General features: G+C 33.6%; 1 protein-coding gene across 2 annotated transcripts; it reads left to right on the top strand.

Annotated features, from left to right (window-relative positions):
* The first annotated feature begins 3883 nt into the window (after window positions 1-3883).
* LOC133174387 (mitochondrial ornithine transporter 1-like) lies at window positions 3884-22451 on the top strand. Of its 2 annotated transcripts, none has more exons than XM_061309516.1 (6): window positions 3884-4143; window positions 6095-6237; window positions 12212-12623; window positions 16115-16287; window positions 16918-17079; window positions 21814-22451. In XM_061309516.1, exons 2-6 carry the CDS (start codon window positions 6108-6110, stop codon window positions 21939-21941), a joined length of 1005 nt encoding a protein of 334 aa, XP_061165500.1. In that variant the 5' UTR covers window positions 3884-4143; window positions 6095-6107; the 3' UTR covers window positions 21942-22451. The 2 variants fall into 2 exon arrangements, with proteins under 2 accessions (XP_061165500.1, XP_061165501.1); XM_061309517.1 differs by having other exon boundaries at window positions 3884-4174.
* Window positions 22452-22860: the final 409 nt, after the last annotated feature.

Genomic DNA, 22860 nt, shown 5'->3' with positions numbered 1-22860 from the left:
TGACAAAATGAGAGTTGATTTATTTGTATGTCTGCTCAGTTATATCATCGTCCAAACATAGTTTTCAATGTCCAAAAGAAAATCCTTGCAAGTCACAAGGGGATATGTTTTCCAAGGTTTGGCTCAATGTTGATGTTTTGATGGCCAGGCAGTCTCTATATCTATGAACATAACAAAGTAAAAAAAAAAAAAAAAAAAAAACACCCCCCCCCCCCCCAAAAAAAAGGGGGAAAAAAACAACCAAACAAAAAACAAACAAAATATTAAAAAAATAACAAAACAAAAAACAAACAAGCAAACATTAAAAAATAAGAGGAATCCTCACATTTCTGAGTTTTGTTATTTAATGGGACAAAGACTAAACAGAGAAAAAAATCGAACACGTTTTCCCTTTTGGCCAAAACAATGGTTTTTCTGGTAATTACAAAGTTCAGAATCTTATCACAAGAACAAAGCTTATTGAAAAACAATATGATGACATGGCGACGTCGCCAACTCTATCGCCAAAGAAAGGATCAATTCAAGCAAAGTATCTTGTACAGTAATAAATTCAGGTATCAATAGAATAACAGGGTTCATTCGACTCTGACGCGTGATGAGTTTCACCCAGGACGGTTGTCCTTTGTAGTCATCCGAGATCCTTTTTGTAATGAAGTCTTTGTTTACCAACATGCGTGTTTAGTGCATGTTGTTGAAAGTGATGAAATTTTAAATAATTATTCTATTTAAATTTTTTTTAGTGTATATCATACGGAAGCCGGTTGATGCCAGGTAGAAAAAATATTTTATTTGGCGGCCGCCAGATAACTTTCTGGCGGCCGCCAAATAATTATCTGGCGGCCGCCAGATAAATAACTGGCGGCCGCCAGAAAGTTATCTGGCGGCCGCCAGATAAAAAGATCTGGCGGCCGCCAGATAAATTATCTGGCGGCCGCCAGAAAGTTATCTGGCGGCCGCCAAAACTTATCTGGCGGCCGCCAAATAATTATCTGGCGGCCGCCAGAAATTATGTGGCGGCCGCCAGATAACTTTCTGGCGGCCGCCAGATAAGTTATCTGGCGGCCGCCACATAATTTCTGGCGGCCGCCAGATCTTTTTATCTGGCGGCCGCCAGAAAATCATTTGGCGGCCGCCAGATAACTTTCTGGCGGCCGCCAGATAAGTTTCTGGCGGCCGCCAGTTATTTATCTGGCGGCCGCCAGAAAGTTATCTGGCGGCCGCCAGATAAAATATTTTTCTACCTGGCACCTACCGGCTTCCGTACTATCAACCACGTGTTTTATTTAATTTCATTGTCATGAATATGTAAAATAGGTAAGGTATCTTTTGAAAATGAATAAATTACATCTTTTAAAATATATTTATATATATATGTAAATTTTTAAGGTACTTATAGTAGAGAGAGAGGAAACTCATATAGATTACTTCAAATAATCAAAACATTGATTGCGTATAAAGAAAATCAAAAAATTAGAATATCTTTTATTTTTTTGTCGCCCCTTACTTTTGCCTTAAAATTAGGGAACCACTATTGACTCATCGTCCCAAACCAAATCCTCTCCCATTCTAGAGAAAGTGTGGATCAAATGCAGACACTGGACATGGCTTGAGACGAAGCAATTGACAAAAATTCGTATTACATTGAATTCTTTAAGCCATGCATTTGACCTTGGAATTTCTAGTCGAAAGGGGTGTTTAAAGTATATGCATAGGGGTTTAGTCCATTTTTGTTACTAAACAATTGAATATGACTTTCGGAAATAACACGGGCCCTTGTGAAATTTTGCTTCCAAACGCTTCATAGACTATAAGCAATACAAAGACCTGCTGCAAAAATTCACACAAGCCTATACGTTTCTGACAGACAAAAATCAAACCTTTCCGTAAAGGTTTTTTACAGTTCATTAACCTTTGAAAGAATCATTTTGACCTTGATCTATGTATGACAGTAGTATACTAAATTGGTTTATAATTTCAAGATAGTTTTCCGGATATATAAGGAAAAAAACACCATATTTAGATTGATAACCTTGTATACGTACAAGTATATCAACTGCAAAGGTTCCCGTCACGCTTGAGTATAAAAGTGTTCAAGTTCTTTTAAATAATTTAGGCATTTTGAATGAATCTCATGTTACCTGAAAAAAGTGAACACCTCTTGACTTTTAATGAGTATAGAATTACCCCCCCCCCTTTTTAAAGGCATTTTATTACTTGATTGATATATATAGGACATGGTATTGGTACTGTTTTTTATGTATATCTCGGAGTAGGAAAAACCTGGCTTCGTGGTATAGGGCTGTAGGTGTATTTAGTCTTTTTCTGGGATTTTGTTGGTCACCCTGTTCTGTAGGTAATCCCTACAGGACTCAGTGGAAATGTTAGTTTAACTGACTTAAAAACCACAGATTTATTTTAATACTACTTTGAATACTATTTCTGATTTTATAGTAAAATAAAAGTTCATTTTGTGATATTTTAAATTAAAACAAGAAGGAAAAGTATTATATAAAAACGCTGTAATTTCCATCTATGGAGAAAAAAATGAGACAATATTTTATATTCAATCAATACTGTCAGCAGAAATAGTAGAATTTCTAAGGCTTTGGTCTCGCATTGAAAAAGGGACCCCACGTTATCTACTGTACAACGACATCCAATTTTACACCGGAAAAGGATATTCTATTTGGTTGGAAAAAGCAGTTATCAATGATTTTTCTTCTGCATCATTCGCTTATATTTCTTTAATAAAAGTACAACGTATGAATACCCGCCCACTAGTATATGCCAGGATTAATAACTTGAATCTTTTTTTCTGGTTTGTTTCTGAAGCATAAATGTATAATCATTAATACTCATAATTAACCATACCAAAAATCTCTTCTGGCGATCTCTGATAATTTCTTTGGGTCTCAAGAATGCGGAAGAAATGACTTAATTTTCGTGTGATGATACAGCGATACGGCTATGCCAATACCCGATCCAATACGTGAACAGACAACTCGCCCACCTCATAAAATCAATAAGAAATGATTTTTTTCATATGGGGACAACAAAAATAGTTTTTTTTTCAGTTTTAAGGGGGTATGAGTAGATGGTGGTAAGAGATTGAGGCTGCATGACTCAAGACCTTTACTGTGTCTAGAGTACCTTAGTGAGTTTTTGGTACCTTTAATTATTCATTTTTAGGAGGGGGAGGGGGTGATAAGTCATGCAATTCATTTTCAATGAAAAAGAATGTTATTTATGTAAAGCTAATTGCTCCCATATCTAAACACATGTAACAATGAGCTATAGAGATTTTTGTGAAATAATGTTATCTGATTTAAGATCTATCAGGGTTGAAATAAAATGTAAATGTTGAAGATAACAAAGGGTAACCAATTTACCTTTTTGTAAAGAAAGAATCCAATTTATGTGTGTGTGTGAGTGGGGGGGGGGGGGGGTTACATTTACAGTGTTTATATCGAAAGCATTTTTAACACTATATCGTTAATCATAGTGAGAAATACAGTGATTTTTTTTTAATGTTTTAATTTATTTATCACAGGCACTTGATGTTTTAAACCTTTCTCTATATTGGTAAAAATATCCCCATACAATAATAATAACGTTATTATTTTCAAAATGGGAATATTTTTACCAATATAGAGAAAGGTTTAAAATGTGATATATGTATTTATTTTTTATATTTTCCCCCTGTTCCAACGCGAACCTCTCTCTCTCATTCTCTCTCTCGTCTCGGCGAAACACGTGGGCTTTGTTTATAAACAAATTTGTCCTTCACATTAACTTTATCTCTTCCAATCATGTTGCGTGATTTGTAGGTGTGTCACTTCCGGGAAGACAATCCAGCTGATTCCGGTTAAGTTCTGCAAGGTAATGAACTTTCTACTTATAACTGTTTTTTTCCGAATCTTGTATGCATAAGCTAATTTACAGGAACAAGAAACCTATCGAGGTCCTCAAACTTCTTTGATATAGAGAGTGTTAAGCTGGAAACTCTGGGTTAAGATAGATCGTCGGATCTTCTTGAAACGTGACCTTAGGTCGTTGACTCCAAGAGCTCTGGTTGTTGGACATTCACAACGGTGCAGCGTGCCATACTTTTGATTTTTCTGCATCTGGAATAAAAAGCTGAGAGTAAGTATACTTACGTCACTATTCAGAAGAGGTATGTTTTATCAAATTCTTTATGTTATTTATTTGAATTTGTGTCTACACATTCTCCGGGGGGAAAAGGGGGGGGGGGGTACATACTCCTCCTCCACGTTTAACCCATAGTAACAAGCTGATTGGTATATGTGAAGGACATGACATTATACATACTTATTAAAATTCTCTAGTCTGATAATGTCCTTGATAGTAATTTTCTACTGTACAAGTTTTACAATCTTAATTTGTTTGTTACTGACTGTCAACAGAAATAGGAAGGGTTGTTTAAGTCCATTCAAGGTGAGGTGAAGCCAAGCCTTCTATAGACTTGAACAACCTGTCATATTTCTGCGGACAGTCAGTAACCAACCTAATACTTTATTCTCTTTAGAGAAGTGGACAGGCTTTCGCCTACATCCACTTCTCTTCGCAAGCCTTCATGTTTTGATTCTGGAAAACGTGTAAATCTCGAACCGGTGACGGTCTACACTTCAACTGACATTTCGTCTAAAATACGTCTGAATGTACATAATAGACGTGTTATATTATCAATTTTAACATAAATACACACAATTGTCACAAGAAAACTGACCTTTAAGTATTGTTAATCCATTTTCACAAGTTCTCCATCCCGGATTTAAATTATGTGCAAGTAACTCTTGAAGTATTCAAAAATCTCTAATTCGGATAAAAATGGAAACTATTTTTACAAAATAATAATGGAACGAGAGAAATCGTCTACTCTGTTTAAACTAACGAGACAGTATTTCCTCAAGTTTCGTTCAAATTCTTTTGATCTTTGTTTTAAATCTTTTTTCATTTCTCGGGAAAGGTAGAGTTAATATCGTTTAAAAATAAAAGAAAATATTTTTTAGTATTTTCAGTGAGGAAGTAATGAAGTATTTTTTAAGTTCAAATTTACATTTAAATTGTATTAAAATAGTAAAAATAAGTATAGGTAATAATATTTATCTTGAATAATATGCTAAATCAAAAGTGAATTGTCCAAAACATTTTTTGAACATTAAAATACGTCTTCGCCAATTTTTCCAAATTATCCGACTTAAATGGATTAACAATACTTAAAGGTCAGTTTTCTTGTGACAGTTGTGTGTATTTATGTTAAAATTGTTAAGATAACACGTCTATTACGTACATTCAGACGTATTTTAGACGAAATGTCAGTTGAAGTGTAGACCGTCACCGGTTCGAGATTTACACGTTTTCCAGAATCAAAACATGAAGGCTTGCGAAGAGAAGTGGATGTAGGCGAAAGCCTGTCCACTTCTCTAAAGAGAATACCTAATACTTGTGTACTTGTTTTGTTTTGTCGATGATCAATAACAGTTAACAAACCTACACCGAAATCAATTTGGATAAAGGATTTTCTTGTCTGTGCACTCATCATCTTGTTGTTTACTTAATTACATCTCTGAAAAGGGATGCTACTCTAAATTTAATCTCAGTATTGCCAAATCGGTAAGGTGTAAATATATCAGTTTCTTTAAGGTGAAAATAACACTAGGATGATTTTTTTTCTGTAAATTTGGATGTCATAAAATTTTAGTTTATTTCACCATGTTGCCATACAAATTTTGCTAATCACCATTCAAAGAAATATTGAAGGCAGGACATGTGATGTCTGCTATCCAATGAGGGAGTTTCATTCTAGTTCAAGGCAAAAGAAATGTATATATAATTTCCTCTCTGAAACTACTGCAAACTGTCAACATTTTGAAGTTACAAATCCTAGCAGACACCTGAAACTTTCAAACAAGATTTTACAGTAAAAATGTTAAAACACATATTCTAGAAATTAAATGAAATTCTTGGATATGATTATCGTAAAAAATGATCCACTTATATCTATATGTTGAACATTTTCATATTTATTTAGCATACATGTATATATTGTTAAAAGGTGTGTACATTTTTTTAGGCCTAATTTTTCAATGAGTGCAGACCAGCCCATACTACCCATTGTTATACATGAAGAGCATCACATTGAAGGTGAAAGTTTGGAGGAGAGTAAAAGATCCCATACGGTTGATGCCGCCATAGATTTTATAGGGGGAACAAACGGTAATTAAGTTATGGTGTCATTTACATGTAAATGCTTCAGAATTATATATACAATATAGGGAATAACTATCTTCTCATTTGTCATTTGAGACCGTTATTGCTGATTTAACGATTGGAACCTGAGTTTTACCGGCGAAATGTCACTACATATGGACTACTTAGAGAAGATCAAGGGTGAATCTTGCTAAGTAAATCTTACTTCATAAAAATTTCATTGTATGGGAAATTTTAGTAAGTCATGTTTTTGTTCATTTCATATATATGGGAGAACTGAAAATCAAACTGCTAAATAATTGATAGTGAGAAATATTGCTATTAACAGTCATGCTATACCTGGATCTGTCGCGATATTTTACAGGGACAGTAATCAATTGTTGATCCCCCCTGCTGACGCATATCTTATCCTGTCAGAAATATTTAAATCATTTTTTTTATCTGTTGGAAAGACAACAAGACAAAACTAAATCGACAAACTAATTATAAAACTGAAAATGATAGAAAAATTCTCATCGGAGCTTTATTTGTGGTGGGAGAAATGGTTACCGAGTTGATACTTGTGTATTCATCTATGGATGGAAAAAGGGATGGGTTTAGTTTTTCAGTCTGTGAACAGAAATTGAAAAATACCTGTCTGTGTAAAAAAGATTCTGGATCAGCAATCAAATTGATAACCCCAAAAATAAAAAAATAAAAATCCCAACCTAAAGGATGATCTGCTTGATTGTACCTGTAGATACCTGATAAATGTCTCATTTGCATTTTTATCAATGCAAATACTGCATTTATTCATTCCCAGCTTTCCCAGTGATGTCAACGGTCATTATAATATATCTGTCTGAAGATCTCTTATGCTGAATGGAATTTTTTTATGACTTCATGATTAGAATTATCTCTCAACTAACATAATTATGGGAAAATAACTGTGCCTTGGAACAGTTATGAAATCTATAGATGGCCTTTAATATTAAGGCCAAAAAAAGAAATTAATTCACATTTGTAGACAAGATTCATAATTCTTCAACTTGCTTAATAAGGTGTGATTTCTCCTTTATCTATAGAGCTTGTGTATAGAATTTGAGCAGTTGTTATCAAATGATTTCTGAATAAACTGGGACCAAAGATTTGAAAATACCTGGTAGGTGGAAGGGTAATTTGAAAAAAAAAATTAAACAAGTTGCTTTAATAATCTGAAAACAAGTTTCCAATGAAACTGCTCACATAAGTAATTTCTTAAAATTTTTAGATAAATCACTAGCAGAAAATGAGCTGTATATTATTTTGTATGTATCACATACTTAGTGGTGAATACGCTGATTCTGCAGTGTGCAATACGAGTGATGTCACAATACCTCATATCAATGTCCAGTCTGAAAACCTGTATCAGACAGGCATGCAAAAATCCATATCTAACCGGATGTATATATATTTAGATAAAAAAATAATATATTTGACTTCTGTTGCTTTCTAAAAACTGGGGGCGAATTGTCTTAACTGGGGGCGAGTTGTCCTGAATTGGGGGCGAGTTGTCCTGAATAGGTGGCGAGTTGTCTCGGGGGGCGAGTTGACCAGCATTCCTAAAACTCATATCATATGTCATATCAGCCCTCATGCTGATATGGGGCCCGAGGGCTGATATGTTATGGATTTTAGTATGTAATATTCTCTATTTATTGACACTTTTCAAAGTGAGTGTTATGTGAACTTCCGTTGACACAATGCTTAAAAATTAATTGAGGATATTGTGAACAAAGAAATCCGGAGCGCTATGAATTGCATCCGGTCTATTGGGTGTAGTCTATATATATATATATATATATATATATATATATATATATATATATATATATATATATATATATATATATATGTATATATATATATAAAAAGCACTTTACCAGACTACACCCGATAGACCGGACGCAATTCATAGCGCTCCAGATTTCTTTGTTCACAACTGTTTATAAACTCCAAATTAAACATGTAACATTGTAAATATTTAGTGTTTGGTAGTTTAGTAGTAGTGCTAGTTGTTTTTGCTTCTCTATTTCCTTTGTTTTTATGACTTCTTAACTTTTTTCTTTGTCCTGAGGAAGGGACAGGTTGTCCCGAAAATTTGACAATTATTATTGTTCGTGTCGTTGGTCATTTTTAGTGCTTTATATAAAGAACTATATACGGTAAGGGCGTATTCCTGCCCCCATAATAGTCAAATTTTGAAAATCCCTTGAAATGAGAAAAAGTGCATATATTGTATAAAATAATCCAAATTAAGACAATATATTATGAAATTAGAAAAATTAGTTGGCTTTTCTTGTCTCTGTGACGTCACAAACTATTTGGATTTCCGTTATTTTTAAAATAGAGGCCAAAATGCACAGAGTTTGTTCAATTTTGACTGTAGTATTTATAGAGCGCAAGCTTGCTCAGGTACCATATTCACATATTTCATTGATATTATCATTCTACACATTATATCAAAAGATCTAGTCTGAGCAGACCTGCGCTCGATAATTTCCAATCAAAATACCGACGTAAAATACGCTATTTTCTCTCAAAATCATTGCAATTAGGAATTTACGTCATTTTATTGACGTCATATTTAACTAATGATGTCATAGTTGATAAAAATATTTAATGCTTTGAAGTCTGCAAATATCCACCTGGTTTAGAACATAATTAAAGACTTCTCCATCAAAGTTTTATTTTGGGGGCAGATACTGGCCACTACAGAATATAGTCCTTTCCATCCGTGACCTTGTATCTACTTAGTAGATCCGACACTTAGGATATGCAGTGTTGTTGGTTTTTAGTGCTTTATATATATATATATATATATATATATATATATATATATATATATATATATATATATATATATATAAAACATTGCTGTGACGCAGTGATTCATTTTGATGTGCGTCCTGCGTAAATTACGCACAAATTTTGCTCAGGACGCATTATTTCAATAAATGTGCATCCCAATGGACGCAATAAATTTATAGAAGGACATGTACTATTTTAAATTATATCGGTATAATCTGATTCAAAACTTGACCGATTGCATCATATCCACGTGCTAAGCGATATGCATGAACGATTTTAACAGGTATAAGGTTGCCAACAACAGGTCAGATTTCACAACTGCAGTTAAAAGCAATTATCAGAAAATATTTGAAAGTTAGATAGCATAGTTCGATTATCACTGATATGTCTATACCGTGGAACGTTTCTGAAGCGAATACTATACCTTTGTATTTAAGCTGTAACCTGTATCATTGGTTTTTTTTCTTTTCGGTTTTTCCTTACAAGCTAAGAAGTATAAAATTTAATCATTTTTATTTCTGACTATTTGTCATTTCCTCTTAAACTTTTTTTACTTCATTTTGCTTCTGTGCATTTTTATGACTGATACAATGTGTGAGATCGTATGTACGATCTAAAAATAGAACCAAAGTGCACAGTGGACAATGTATTATTTTTATGACACAAAATCATGTACTCTTACTTGGACCATTGATAGTAAAAGTATAAATCATTCACAGCTACAATAAAACATTTGCACTTTCGTGCAATACCCTTTTTCATTTTACCAGAATTTCCTGTGTAACATCTAATATACGGTACCCTACGGTGGCTGCTATAGGACATGGTATGAGAATTTTTTTTATTAATTCGTGGCCACGAAATAAAATTCGTGGGAACGAAATAAAATTCGTGGCCACGAAATAAAAATTCGTGGCCACGAAATAAAATTCGTGGCCACGAATTTTTATTTCGTGGCCACGAATTTTTATTTCACAATTATATGTACATATAGTGTTAAAATGATAATTTGCTATGGACCTAGTGAGAGTCTGTCCCATGACACACAGACACAGTTAGATTATTGTAACTGGCCCGCACTGATAAACATCATTATAAATACCCATATATTTAATTTGCATATATATTAGAAGCAGCTGAGAATTGGTACATGCATTATGAACATAGTCTAGATGTAAAAAACAATAATGATAATAAACTATCTCTTTTGCTCTGTGCCCAAAATTAAAAACAAGACATTCAAGCCGATTAAATTGACTGTTCTGGAGTTTAAGGCAGTTCAATGATACTGCATCCAAAATGACATCCTAACCAAATGATAAAACAAAATGAAAGTGTTCTCTTCAGCTTGTCATCATGCTACATGACACAGCATGAAGTCACGATTTTTTAGATGATATGATACACAGGGACAATTTTATATTAGCCAAGTTATGTATTTTTCTTAACTATAATAACTCTGGCAAGTTTTGTTCCTGATATTAGTCAAGGCAACCCGAACATTAATGACTTTAAGGGCTTATTTGCTGTTTTCTCACATTTTCTATTGAATCCTGTCACATAGTTGTAATGAAATAAAGACACAAAATTTTAGCATGTTAAGAGTATAACTTCTCATGTGAAACATGTTCTACGTAACAGCATCGAATCTCATTGCTCATTACACATATATCCCGTTGGCTCATTCCAATTAAATGATAATTATATATAAGTTCGTTCATCTTGAATGACATAAAACAGAAGAAGCTAAAAATGGCATTATGTAGCACAAATTTATTGCGTGGCCACGAAATTTATTTCGTGGCCACGAATTTTTATTTCGTGGCCACGAAATTTATTTCGTTTCCACGAATTTTATTTCGTGGCCACGAATTTTTATTTCATTCCCACGAATTTTATTTTGTTCCCACGAATTTTATTTCGTGGCCACGAATTTTTATTTCGTTCCCACGAATTTTTATTTCGTTCCCACGAATTTTATTTCGTGGCCACGAATTAATAAAAAAAATTCTCATACCATGTCCTATACCAGCCACCGTAGTACCCTTGGATTTGGACGCATTGATTTTGGCACGGGACTCATTGTTGTCATTAAGAAGGGTCCTTTGGACCCATGATAACCATTTTGAAAATGAATCACTGTGTGACGTCATGCCTTTATTCTTGCAGTCTAAAAATTTACCTGTAGCCGTCCGATAATAATAATTAGCAGTCCAATAATATATTATCGGACGGCAGTGATAACAAAATCGGACAGTAGTTAAAAAACAACAACTAGAGTGAAATCAAGGTTTAATTTGTTCAGAAACCAAAAAAAAAAAAAAAGGTTAGTGAGAAAAAATTCAGGGAATGCGAACGCGAGGAAATTTAGTTGTTAAAGATAGCAAATCCAAGAAGAAACTAGAGTTTTTACCTTCCCTTTCCATTCGGTTTTTTGCAAAGCGTTTTCAATACAGTACTACGAATAAGCCAATTTAAATCCATTTCTGTTAAAGAACCAGTCTGCGAATCTCTTCATTTAACAAGGTTTGTTCGCCAATGACCGCACTTTTAAAACCCAAGATTTTCATTATATCATCCAATCAAAATTATAGATAAAAATCCGCATTTTTACTTTAAATGCATTTTGAAGATATCATCCAACACTGTATCTATATCAATGTCAAACGCACTTAATAAAAAAGACATTCCGAATCATAAAAATATCCTTCATCACCTGACCTAACTGTCCATAGTTCCTGCTAAACCAAACAACTGCCATTGAATGAATGAAACAAAAGAGTTCACTCACTGATTTTACTGTCTAAAGAAAAAAAAAACATTCTCTTTTCTTTTGTCTACTTATTAGATGGTTTCAGGTAGAAAACTATTGATGCCTGAACTCTTATTGTGTTATTATCGGACTCCTCCAGGTAACTTTTGGACATTTAAATAGCAATGTTTTAAGTAAGATATATGCCTCATACAATTGTATATGCAAAATTATCAGACTTTTTTCGGCCCTAACGGGCCTCAAACAGTCTGATAATTTTACATATAGAACAGTATTCGGCATATATCCATTACATATATAGATGCAGTTTCTGTTTATTTGTTTGTTTTGTATAATGGCTATTGTGTCAGTGTACATGTATATGGTTTGTCTTTATAGGGGCCATTGCCTCAGTATATGTTGGTCAGTCCCTGGACACAGTGAAGGTCAAGATGCAGACCTTCCCTCACCTGTACCGGAACGCCCTGGACTGCTTCCTTCAGACGTATCGTCAGGACGGGATCTACCGGGGACTTTACGCGGGGACAGTTCCAGCACTTGTAGCCAACATCGCTGAGAACTCCGTCCTATTCCTGTTCTATGGACTTTGTCAGAAGGTCATCATGACTCTCCGCGGCCGCAGTGATGTGTCCCAGCTACATCCAGTAGAGAATGCATTTTCTGGGAGTGGAGCAGCATTTTTCTGTGCATTTACTCTCACACCAACAGAACTTGTTAAATGTAGACTGCAAGCCATGAGAGAAATGGCATCTCAGGGAAAACTCGAGGGAGGGTTAGAAAGATTGAAAATGTAAGTGGTGTAAAGATCCTAGCTTAATTCTTCTTTTCCCAGAGCCATCTCATAATCAGGCATGTTTATCTGATTTTAGATATTAGAGAAATGCATGATTTCAGAATTATTTAGATTTTTAATGACATTTCAAAACTCTGATGTAGTGATATATAAATATTAGAAAGCATTATTAGAGGTTTCAGAGTGTATCACAAGGCTCATTAGAAACTTATAGTTTTACAACTGTGCAAGTGTAAGACATTTCCTTCTTTTCTAAGAGAGTAAAGCAAAATTTAAAAATATCAAACTTGCCCCAGTTATGCAGGTTTAAATTTAATTTTGGGCAAAGGAAGAACAAAAAATTCATATTCCTTTTAGTTCACCTGAGCTGAAGGCTCACCTGAGCTGAAGGCTCACCTGAGCTGAAGGCTCAAGTGAGTTTTTCTGATTGAAAGGTGTCCGGCCTCCGTCTGTTGTCTGGTGTCTGACATCTGTCTCACTACTGTCATCTGTAAACTTTTCACTTTTTTCAACTTGTTTTCAAAAACCACAGGGCCAAATTCAACCAAACTTGCCACAAAGCATTCTTGGGTGAAGGGGATTCAAGTTTGTTGAAATGAAGGGTCATGTCCTCTTTCTAGGGGAGATAATACAGAATTAGTAAAAATTTAATGGCATTATTCGTGGCTAGGATAAGGCTGTCTGTAAAATATCACAGTGTAACAGCTTTAGTAACTTCTCTGAACTATCTAGATATGACGTCATAATACCATATGACATCAAGTCACTGCAAACTTGAGCTGACATGACAGGGAAAGTGTCATAACTTTGACATTCCTTTCATACGATGTAGAAATATTTTTACTTTGATGTTGAATTCAGGTGTCTGGGTTCTTCTTATAAGCTTCTTTGTGCCGTGTGTAGTGAAGATTTGCAATATCGTTATTCCTTTCTATTGACTATGCATTCCATTCAAACAAAAACTGAAAAGTACCGTAGAATGTGAAATGTTAGATTTATAAATCATGTCTATATAAGACTGGCACAAGTGATAATTAAGGATAAATTGAAGATATTCTGTGTGAATCTATAAGAGAAATATGTCCTTTTACTGAATCTTGCTGGGAGATTGCACTTAAAATAGCCTATTTTGTATAAATTGTGATGAAGAGTGGAAAATGCCCTTGTGTGTGGGTAAGTTGAAGTTCTCATAAAATATCTACTTTAAAGGTAAGATTCAGACTTGCCCGCAGACTTTATATAATTCATTAAAATACAATTAAATGATGTAATAAAGTGTTAACAATATTTTAATTTGTTTATCACTTGTGCCGATTTGATTTTCATACAACATTTAGGAAAAAATTATGTGTCTGTCACATGATCAACAAAGTCATGTGACATCCTAAAAATGCTTTATTATAATACCTGAAAAACTCTTTTTGCAAATTGGCCATACATGTAGTATACATAGGTTATGAATTGAAATTAAAACCTAGCTTGAAATAAAATAGTATGTTTCTAATGCTTATACTAGCATTTGGAAGCCTTAAACATAGCTGCATTTAAAAAGAACCACTTTGCCAAAAAATATGAATCTTATGTGAAACCTTCATTAAATACTTAAAAAATAAGTGCTTGGAACTTCCAATTCACTTTGACATATCCATTGTATTCGAGAAATCAGTATTTGAGATAGCAGAGTTCAACTCTACATTAAAATTTTTCAGAGTTTCTGTGGTAGGATTAGTTTAAGTATCAAAATGGTGACGTTTTTTATATTTGCAAGTGGTTTTTGCATGGTAATGATAGAGTTACACCGTATGATTTTTTTTGCTGGTGGCAGTTTCGGGGTGGGACTGTGTACTGTAAACATAGGTGTGGGATGGTACCTATGGTATTTAGCAAAACCTTTGTAGATTTATCAAAGGTTTTCATCAGAACTGTAGATTTAATGAATACTTAATGAATATTTAACCTTGTAAAAAAGACCAAATACATGCTTGTTATTTACATAGCCTTTTTGTTAGTAGTGATGTCAATATTTAATAAAAAATTAATGTAGACCAAATGTTGTTAATATCAATGTCTTTCAAACTCCCACACAGGAAAAAATCCTGTAATCCTCGAGAGATTATAACAACAGCAGAATTATTATGAATAAAAAAAAAACTCTGCATCAGATAAGCATGATAAGTTCAGTCTGTTTGTCAATGGAGCCTTGCCTGACATGTGTACCCAAGGGGAGAAATGCATTATGTTTGACGGAGACCAAAAAAAATTGTCCCATCAAATAACAAATGTAATGATAGTAAAATACACCAATATGAAACTTTTTTGGCTCTTTACTTAATTTGATGAAATAAGGATTAAAAATTTTTTTAGTAACTGAATATCAGTTTCCGTTTCCAGTGCTTTCATAAAGTAGATGAGGCAAACTTTAAAATAATGTTTGTTTGCCCTTTTCTGACTCGGAATGAAAAAATTGGGCTGGTAGGTAGGTGGGAAAATTTTTTTCAAGAAAATTTCAATTTCAATGCTGAATTTTCAAAATCTATTTTCCAGAATGCATAAAAAATATAAATTGCTTCCTAGAGATTAAAAAAAGTTTTGAGTCGGGCCATTTTTAGCCAGTCAGTCAGGAGAGGGCAACCAAACAGTTTTTTAAAGATGGCCTGATGTAGTTCTGAACTGAACAATAGAAATAAAATTACCAGCCTGCAGTGTTTAAACTGCGCTGTTGTAACTTTTCATTTGTCAAATTACAAGGCCATTGAGGGTTTTATGTTATATTACTTTCTAATTGAGTTAAGTATTTGCATAGTACTTGTCTATTTTACATTTTTTTAATTGGGAAAAGTCATCAATATGGAATGTTTAGAATAACTTAATAATCAAAGTACTGTTAAAGTCAAGTTATAGAGAAGATAATTGTGAAATATATGGGATTATGTATTTTAAGTTGTTTGTGATAGCCATCTGTTTGGAATGTCTGAAAATACATACAGGATTTGGAATGATTTAAGCCATAATCTTTGTAGATTTCCTATTAGTTAAGTGCACATAGTAATGACAATCAGATTTAAAGTTTAGAAAGTGAACTAAATTATTTTGCTTTTGTAAAAAAATTCATTTTTATTTGAATACTCCATCCCCACCCCTTGAAAGACTGTTAAAGATTTCTGTACCTGAGTTATCTAGCTAAATAACTTTTGAAATTTTTATTGTAAAAGCTAGAAACTAGTTTGTGTTGTTTAGGAACCTTTAAAAAATCTATTTTTGTCAAAATTTTTATGATATGCATGAGGTTGACCATCTATTGTAATTTACATTTATAAGTTATTTGTTAGACTTCTTAATTGAACAGTCTGCTACATTTTCTAATTCACAAATGCAATATCAGGCATTTAACTATATTTTAGAAATTCATTAAATGAGATTTTTGTAGTAAATGAAGCAAATTGAAAATCATGAGTAGAGGAATTTTCTTTCTTTTTTTCCAATTTTAGAGGCCCATGGGGAATCACCAAAGAAATTCTACAGGTTGAGGGAATACGGGGAATCTTTAAGGGTCTGACTTCCACAATGGCCCGAGAAATGCCGGGATATTTCTTTTTCTTTGGTGGATACGAGATAACGAGACAACTACTGACACCACAGGGGAAGACCAAAGACGAGATAGGTAAAGCTTAGAAGATCCTTCTTAGTATACAACCAGTGTAAACTAATACCTCAGAATACAAGTAATATCACCTATTACCCTCAGTATACAGCCAGCATCAACTAGCTATCAAAAGTTCCTGAGCTCATTCATGTTGAAGTGGTTTATCTTTCCAAAACTGAATTTTTGGGTGTTTCTCTATGGTTGAGGTAGAAATATTGTAACTAGTGTAAACTGTAGTGCTCAAAATTATTTAACGTTTCTTTTCTTGTTCTTCGAGAAAAATTGTTGATATAAATGTTAAATATACTTTATGTACTTCTTTTCCAGGTCCTGCCAGGACTATTGTAATTTTTAGCTGTACTACGTGTATTCTTTTTCCAGGTCCTGCCAGGACTATTGTAATTTTTAGCTGTACTACGTGTATTCTTTTTCCAGGTCCTGCTAGGACTATTGTAATTTTTAGCTGTACTACGTGTATTCTTTTTCCAGGTCCTGCCAGGACTATTGTAATTTTTAGCTGTACTACGTGTATTCTTTTTCCAGGTCCTGCCAGGACTATTGTAATTTTTAGCTGTACTACGTGTATTCTTTTTCCAGGTCCTGCCAGGACTATTGTAATTTTTAGCTGTACTATATGTACTTTTCTAGGTCCTGCCAGGACTATTGTAGCCGGTGGAGTAGGAGGAATGTGTTTATGGTCGGCCGTTTTTCCAACTGATGTCGTCAAATCTAGGATACAAGTAGAAAGCACTGTGGGTAAAAAGGCTCCAGGATTCCTCGTCACCTTCAATAAAATTCTCAAAGCAGAAGGTCAGTACTGAGTGCATGTGTTTGATAAATCTGTTAACATCTCTAGAGTATCTATTATAGATAAGAATATTTTCTAAAGATATAGTTTCTTTAAAAACAACAACTAGAAAAATATTGTAAAATTTAATTTCAGTAATCAATAAGCTGCATTTCATTGTAGCCTAGATAAGACAAAGACATTTCAGATTTTGAAAACCTGCTCCTTTTTAGCTATTCTTATAAAAGATTAAGGACCTTTTATTGTAAGTTAATTAAGCATCACATTACATCTTGATTTCATTCAAAGAACAGTACTTCACACAGTAATATGTGTATGTTATACTATTATCCTTGACCTTGTACCTTTTTGCCCTGAAATTCAAAGCCTTCTTCCACAGTGTGGCACACATCTCTGTAGCAAATATGTGAAAGAAAGAACAAGTGCTCTTCCTTAAATTGTGTCCACAATATATGTCTGTCTTTGACTAAACCTTGACCTTTTGACCCTGAAATAAATATAGCCTTTTTTCTTCCAACCTGTGTCTCTGCAACAAATATGAGTCTTAAGTGTCCACAACTCAATTCACATGTATCACGATCTTTGATTCTGCACCTTTGTTCTTTAAACTCTTGTGTCATCTTGTGTCATCTGACAAGCTAAGGGTTTTCAGTCTCCTCTGCCCCCTACAAACCCTTTGCAGTTACACCACTAAAAACTGTGGCTGATATGTTGTTTCTTCCAAGCTAGACCCATGCAAGCAATGAGAAGACTACTTTCATGTCGCATTACGTCATTTAAAAAAACTGTTACCTGATTGGCTGGAATCTACCAGTCAAATAGTACTCCACATATTGTAAACATGACAATGTTGGGGACATATGAATGCTTACATGGAGGCACATGTGAACCACACGTGTGACTGGTCAAACGGGGATACTTATTCCTCCTAGGCACCTGATCCCACCTCTGGAGTTTCCAGAGGTCCGTGTTTTATGCCCTCCTCACAGAATTGTCTTGTTTATAGATTTCTTGAGATGGATCACCATTTGTTATCTTCACCTTTGTCATTTCTGAAAAATTAGTGAAAAATTAGTGAAAAATTAGTGAAAAATTTCTCAAGTTGCTAGGGAGTAATTAAGAAATATTAGATTGAATTTTCTCAGCTGCCAGGAATATTCCACCTGCAAGCTGTTGCATTTTAGTAATAATAGCAAACATGTTTATCAAGGTATAAAAAAAAAATTGATATACACTATTGTATAGTTTGATGAAATTTGTTTACATGTTTGTCATATTTTATTCAAATCAGAAATTTTTAAAAAGAATTTAGATACATTTCTAAAGTTTATTTTACTTTTAGTAAAAGCAGTACCAGTGTTCCTAGTAATTTTGACTAAGAGCCCATGGTGCTTAGTGGTCATTTTGACATACTCTCTGCACATTTATGAATGATATGCTAGTAGATAAAGCTATTTGATTTCTTTTTGTCAAAGATGATGAAAAAAAGGTGAAGGTACCAAAAAGTGATCAATCTTGAAAAAAAACTTCAAACAATACAAAGTTGTGAACAGAGCATAAAACATGGACCCCCAGAAATTCCAGAGGTGGGATCAGGTGCCTAGGAGGAGTAAGCATCCTGTGTCGACTGGTCACACTTGCCATGGGCCCTATTTATCTGGTAGATGGAATATTTCATTGTCAAATTTAGTATAAAAACAAAGGCCTAACAATTAGTAAAGTATGTCAGTCAAAATACGACCCAATGATAGGTTATCTGCTTGCAAGGTCATTATAATGACCATAGAATTTAAGAAGTGATTTGGATATGTATGATCATTGGGATAATTATGGTAAAATATTCAGCAAAAATCCCTTTTCAGTAACAGGAAATCTCGAGTGAAAAAAATTGTGTGTCTAGGTGTCAATCATTTAAATGAACTCATTATATAAAAACAAGATCTGTTTAGCAATTTATTTTTCCTTGACCTTCAGACAATGTATTTAACCTTGAAACAAAACCTGCAAAAATGTTTGATATGACATAGCAGTTTACTATTTCCTTGAATGTATATAAATACCCCAATCTGATAAAAATAACTGTTGTAGGATGTTATATCATATACAACATTATTTCTGTTTTATGAATGAAGAATACATGAGAGAGAAAATCCTCAAAAAAGTCATTTTGCATCAACATTGTAATTTCCCCGATGACTAAACCTACAAAGAAGAGTATCGTAAAGCCAAGCCTTGAGTTTAATCATTTCACTGTTCTGTCATTAGCTAATGCAGCTTACATTTTCCCCAGAACAGTTTGGTACTTTCTGTCTTTGGTAGTTCCCTATACATTGATAATGGCCTAACTTGAACTAAATAACCTTAAACTTTTGTACAATTGTAAATAATATTAAACTTTTGTACAATTGTAAATAATATTTAATTTTAGGCCATTTCAATGTTTTTCTATATTTACTGTCCACCCAAAAAATCAACAACCTATCTCTCTCAGGTCAAAAAAATCAGCAGGAAAAAAAAACACAATAATTTTGATAAAAGTTTATCATGATCATCAGAGAATTTCCTTTATAATGTAACAGAAATAACTTAAAGTATAGTTTGCACACTGACAACTAAACTTAATGATAAAAGTTTGTTGTGATCATATATTGTTATTAACTGGGATTTAATTCTGCAAGTGATAATCCAACATATACTCATAGTTCCCTTTCTAAGGATGAAATTCTTCAAAATCATATGTCAGTTTTAAATATTTTTAATATTCCCAACAATCAAATTGACTTTGAATTACCATACCTATACTGGATTCCTAAACTACATAGAAATCTTTACAAACAAATATATATAGCGGGTTCGCGTAAATGTTCTTCCAAGCCTCTTTTTTTACTCCTCGCTAAAATATTAACAGCAGTGAAGGAGAAACTTCATGAGCACTGCACAACACTATATCAAGAAGTGGTGTAAAGCAGGTGTGGATACTTAAAAATTCCAAGGAACTTTTAGAAAAAATTTGAAATCACAAAATTTTAACAAAATCAATAACATCAAATCATATGACTTTTCAACACTTTATACAACCATTCCTCATAAAGTCCAGGCTTTTTGAAATCATAGACAAATGCTTTTTCAATAGAATTGGAACTCATGAATTTACTTACCTTGCCATTGGTCATTTGCAAAATTATTTTGTTAAAAACATTTTGATTGTAAACACAAGTACTCAGAAGTTGGTATTAAGAAAATAATTAAGTTTCTGATTGACAATATCTATGTAGTTTTTGAAGATCAAGTCTTCCAACAATCTGTCGGAATTGCTATGGGTGCTAATTGCGCCCTGTTATTAGCAGACCAATTTTTGTATTCATATGAAGCAGAATTCGTTCAAAAACTTCTAATGAAAAGAAGTCTCTTGCTGTGACCTTCAATTCAACATTTAGATATATCGTCGACGTTTTATTAATTAACAATATTGATTTTCATTCTTACGTTTTTTCCATATATACCAAGGAACTCAGAATAAGACATACCACAGAGTCTGACACATCTGTTTCATATCTAGATATTTTACTAGAAAAAGACGTTAATGGTAACCTAGCAACAAAACTTTATGATAAATGTGATGACTTCAACTTTTCTATCGTCAACTTTTATGTAGTAACATACCATTATCAATTGCATATGGAGTTTATGTCTTCCAGTTGATTCGATACACAAGAGCATGCACTACGTACGAATAATTTCTAAAACGAAGCAAATTATTGACAAATAAGATGATGAAAAAGGGTATCAACAGTCTCGATTAAAGTCAGCATTTTGCAAATTCTATGGTCGATACAATGACCTTGACAGCAAATACAAACTATTGTCAAGTCGAATGCTGACTGATGTTTTTGTTAGGCCATTATTTTCACACCGATATGTCTAGGGAATTTTCCTTTTGCCCGATAATGACAAAGGAGCACACGGCAGGTGTGAACGGTCGACAGGGGATGCTTACTGCTCCATGGCACCTGATCCTACCTATAATGTTTTTAGAGGTCCGTGTTTGCTCTCCTCCAAATTTGTATTGTTTAAGGGACTTTTGAGTATGATCACTGTTTGTTATCTTCACATTTCATATGCAAATCTCAATCTCGAGCCCAAAACTTTAAAACAATGATGTCATCATATCTCTACCAATTGATCCAAAAGCAATACAAATTTTTGTCCAAAAAAGTAAATAACCATTGATGTCATTATTTGTACTTTGATTATCTGTTAGTGGTATTTAAGTTTTTGGATGTAAAGCTATGTAAGGGTATCAAGCGGCTCCAGTCTATTTTCTCTGCACCAGATAACTTTTTCATGTTGAACACCTAATCTCATGATAATATCGTAAATAACAAAGGACTTCTAGTGTTATTAAACATCATTCAAAAGTTTTGTAAATGATGTATCATCTTATTTTAAACAATACAATATGCATACAGAAAAAACGTGTCTTGATTGATATTTTTACGTTTTGTAGCTATGGAACTTAAAGATTCGTATCTACGCATATCTAATATACACATCTAGTACATGTATTAAAAGCTTAAAAAACACATTCTTGACGTGACTTGGACATTATTTCTGAGTTACTTAGTGTATTGACTATTGCTATGTACCCAGAACATGACTTCTACTGACAAACCCTAAAGCCATATTATATCTTGACGTGCAGGTATAATTGATTCCAGTTTGTATTTTTTTTTCAGGTCCTAAAGCATTGTACAAGGGCCTTGGTCCGACATTAGTGCGAACCTTCCCGGCTACAGGATCACTGTTTTTAGCCTACGAAACTACTAAAAAATTCTTAACTAACATGGCCGACAGAAGAGAGTAATGGTACAGACGGGTACTCTGATGACTGATTGCATAATAAATATTTAGGGCAGGGGGTCAGGAAATCCCCAAGGCACGTGTTTTGGGGACAGTCAAAATCTATCACGTAATTAGGGATCGAATGGTTTTATTTTTGCATGCTGCCAACATCAGTCAACATAATAAAATCGGGAAAATTTTCAGAGATTGCTTTGCCGTTTGTTGAAGGCAAACAAACTGTGGACAGATCATCAGAATTTGAAATACTGGGAAATGATGTGACAGATGTGCAGAACGGAGGTTTTTTTGACATTTACATTCTATGATGTAGAAAATTGATTCAATGAAACTTTTCTCCACATTTTTATTACAAGTGATCTGCTTTGTTGTTTTATACTTCGTTAAGATTAGATTTTTTTTATAATCAGGTTGAAGCAAAGTTGTGCTGTGCTAATGTCTCATGTGTCTTTACGACGTAAAATAATTATATGTATTGAGAACTTCTGTTTCTTGATTGTTTACCATTTTTGGAACCTGTAAAGTTAAAGATTTTTCTCACTTTATTTTAATATATAATCAATGAAAAAGAGTTTAGTCTCATGTGTCTTTACGACGTAAAATAATTATATGCATTGAGAACCTCTGTTTCTTGATTGTTCACCTTTATTGGAACCTGTAAAGTTAAAGATTTTTCTCACTTTATTTTTAAGGTATAGTCAGTGAAAAAGATTTTAAACCTTATTATACCCCCCGCAAACGAAGTTTAGGGGGGGTATATTGGAATCACCATGTCCGTCTGTCTGTCCGTCTGTCTGTCCGTCTGTCCGTCTGTCTGTAGACAAGATTTTGTCCAGAGCGTTTCTTGGAAACTATTGCATAGATCTGTCTGAAAATTTGTACACTTATTATTCACCATATGAAGGTTTGCACCTGGTATTTTC

Source organism: Saccostrea echinata, unplaced genomic scaffold (assembly GCF_033153115.1).
Source record: "Saccostrea echinata isolate AGI-Se365-2 ecotype Australia unplaced genomic scaffold, CSIRO_AGI_Sech_v1 ptg000057l, whole genome shotgun sequence".
In the NCBI taxonomy this organism is placed as follows: Eukaryota; Metazoa; Mollusca; class Bivalvia; order Ostreida; family Ostreidae; genus Saccostrea; species Saccostrea echinata.
This window is presented reverse-complemented; position numbering and strand designations above follow the sequence as displayed.

Coding starts and splice junctions, on each gene's coding strand:
- LOC133174387 (XM_061309516.1), top strand. CDS start 6,108: ATGAGTGCAGACCAGCCCATACTACCCATTGTTATACATGAAGAGCAT. Junction 12,624..16,114: donor GGGTTAGAAAGATTGAAAAT/GTAAGTGGTGTA, acceptor TTCCAATTTTAG/AGGCCCATGGGGAATCACCA. Junction 16,288..16,917: donor GAAGACCAAAGACGAGATAG/GTAAAGCTTAGA, acceptor GTACTTTTCTAG/GTCCTGCCAGGACTATTGTA.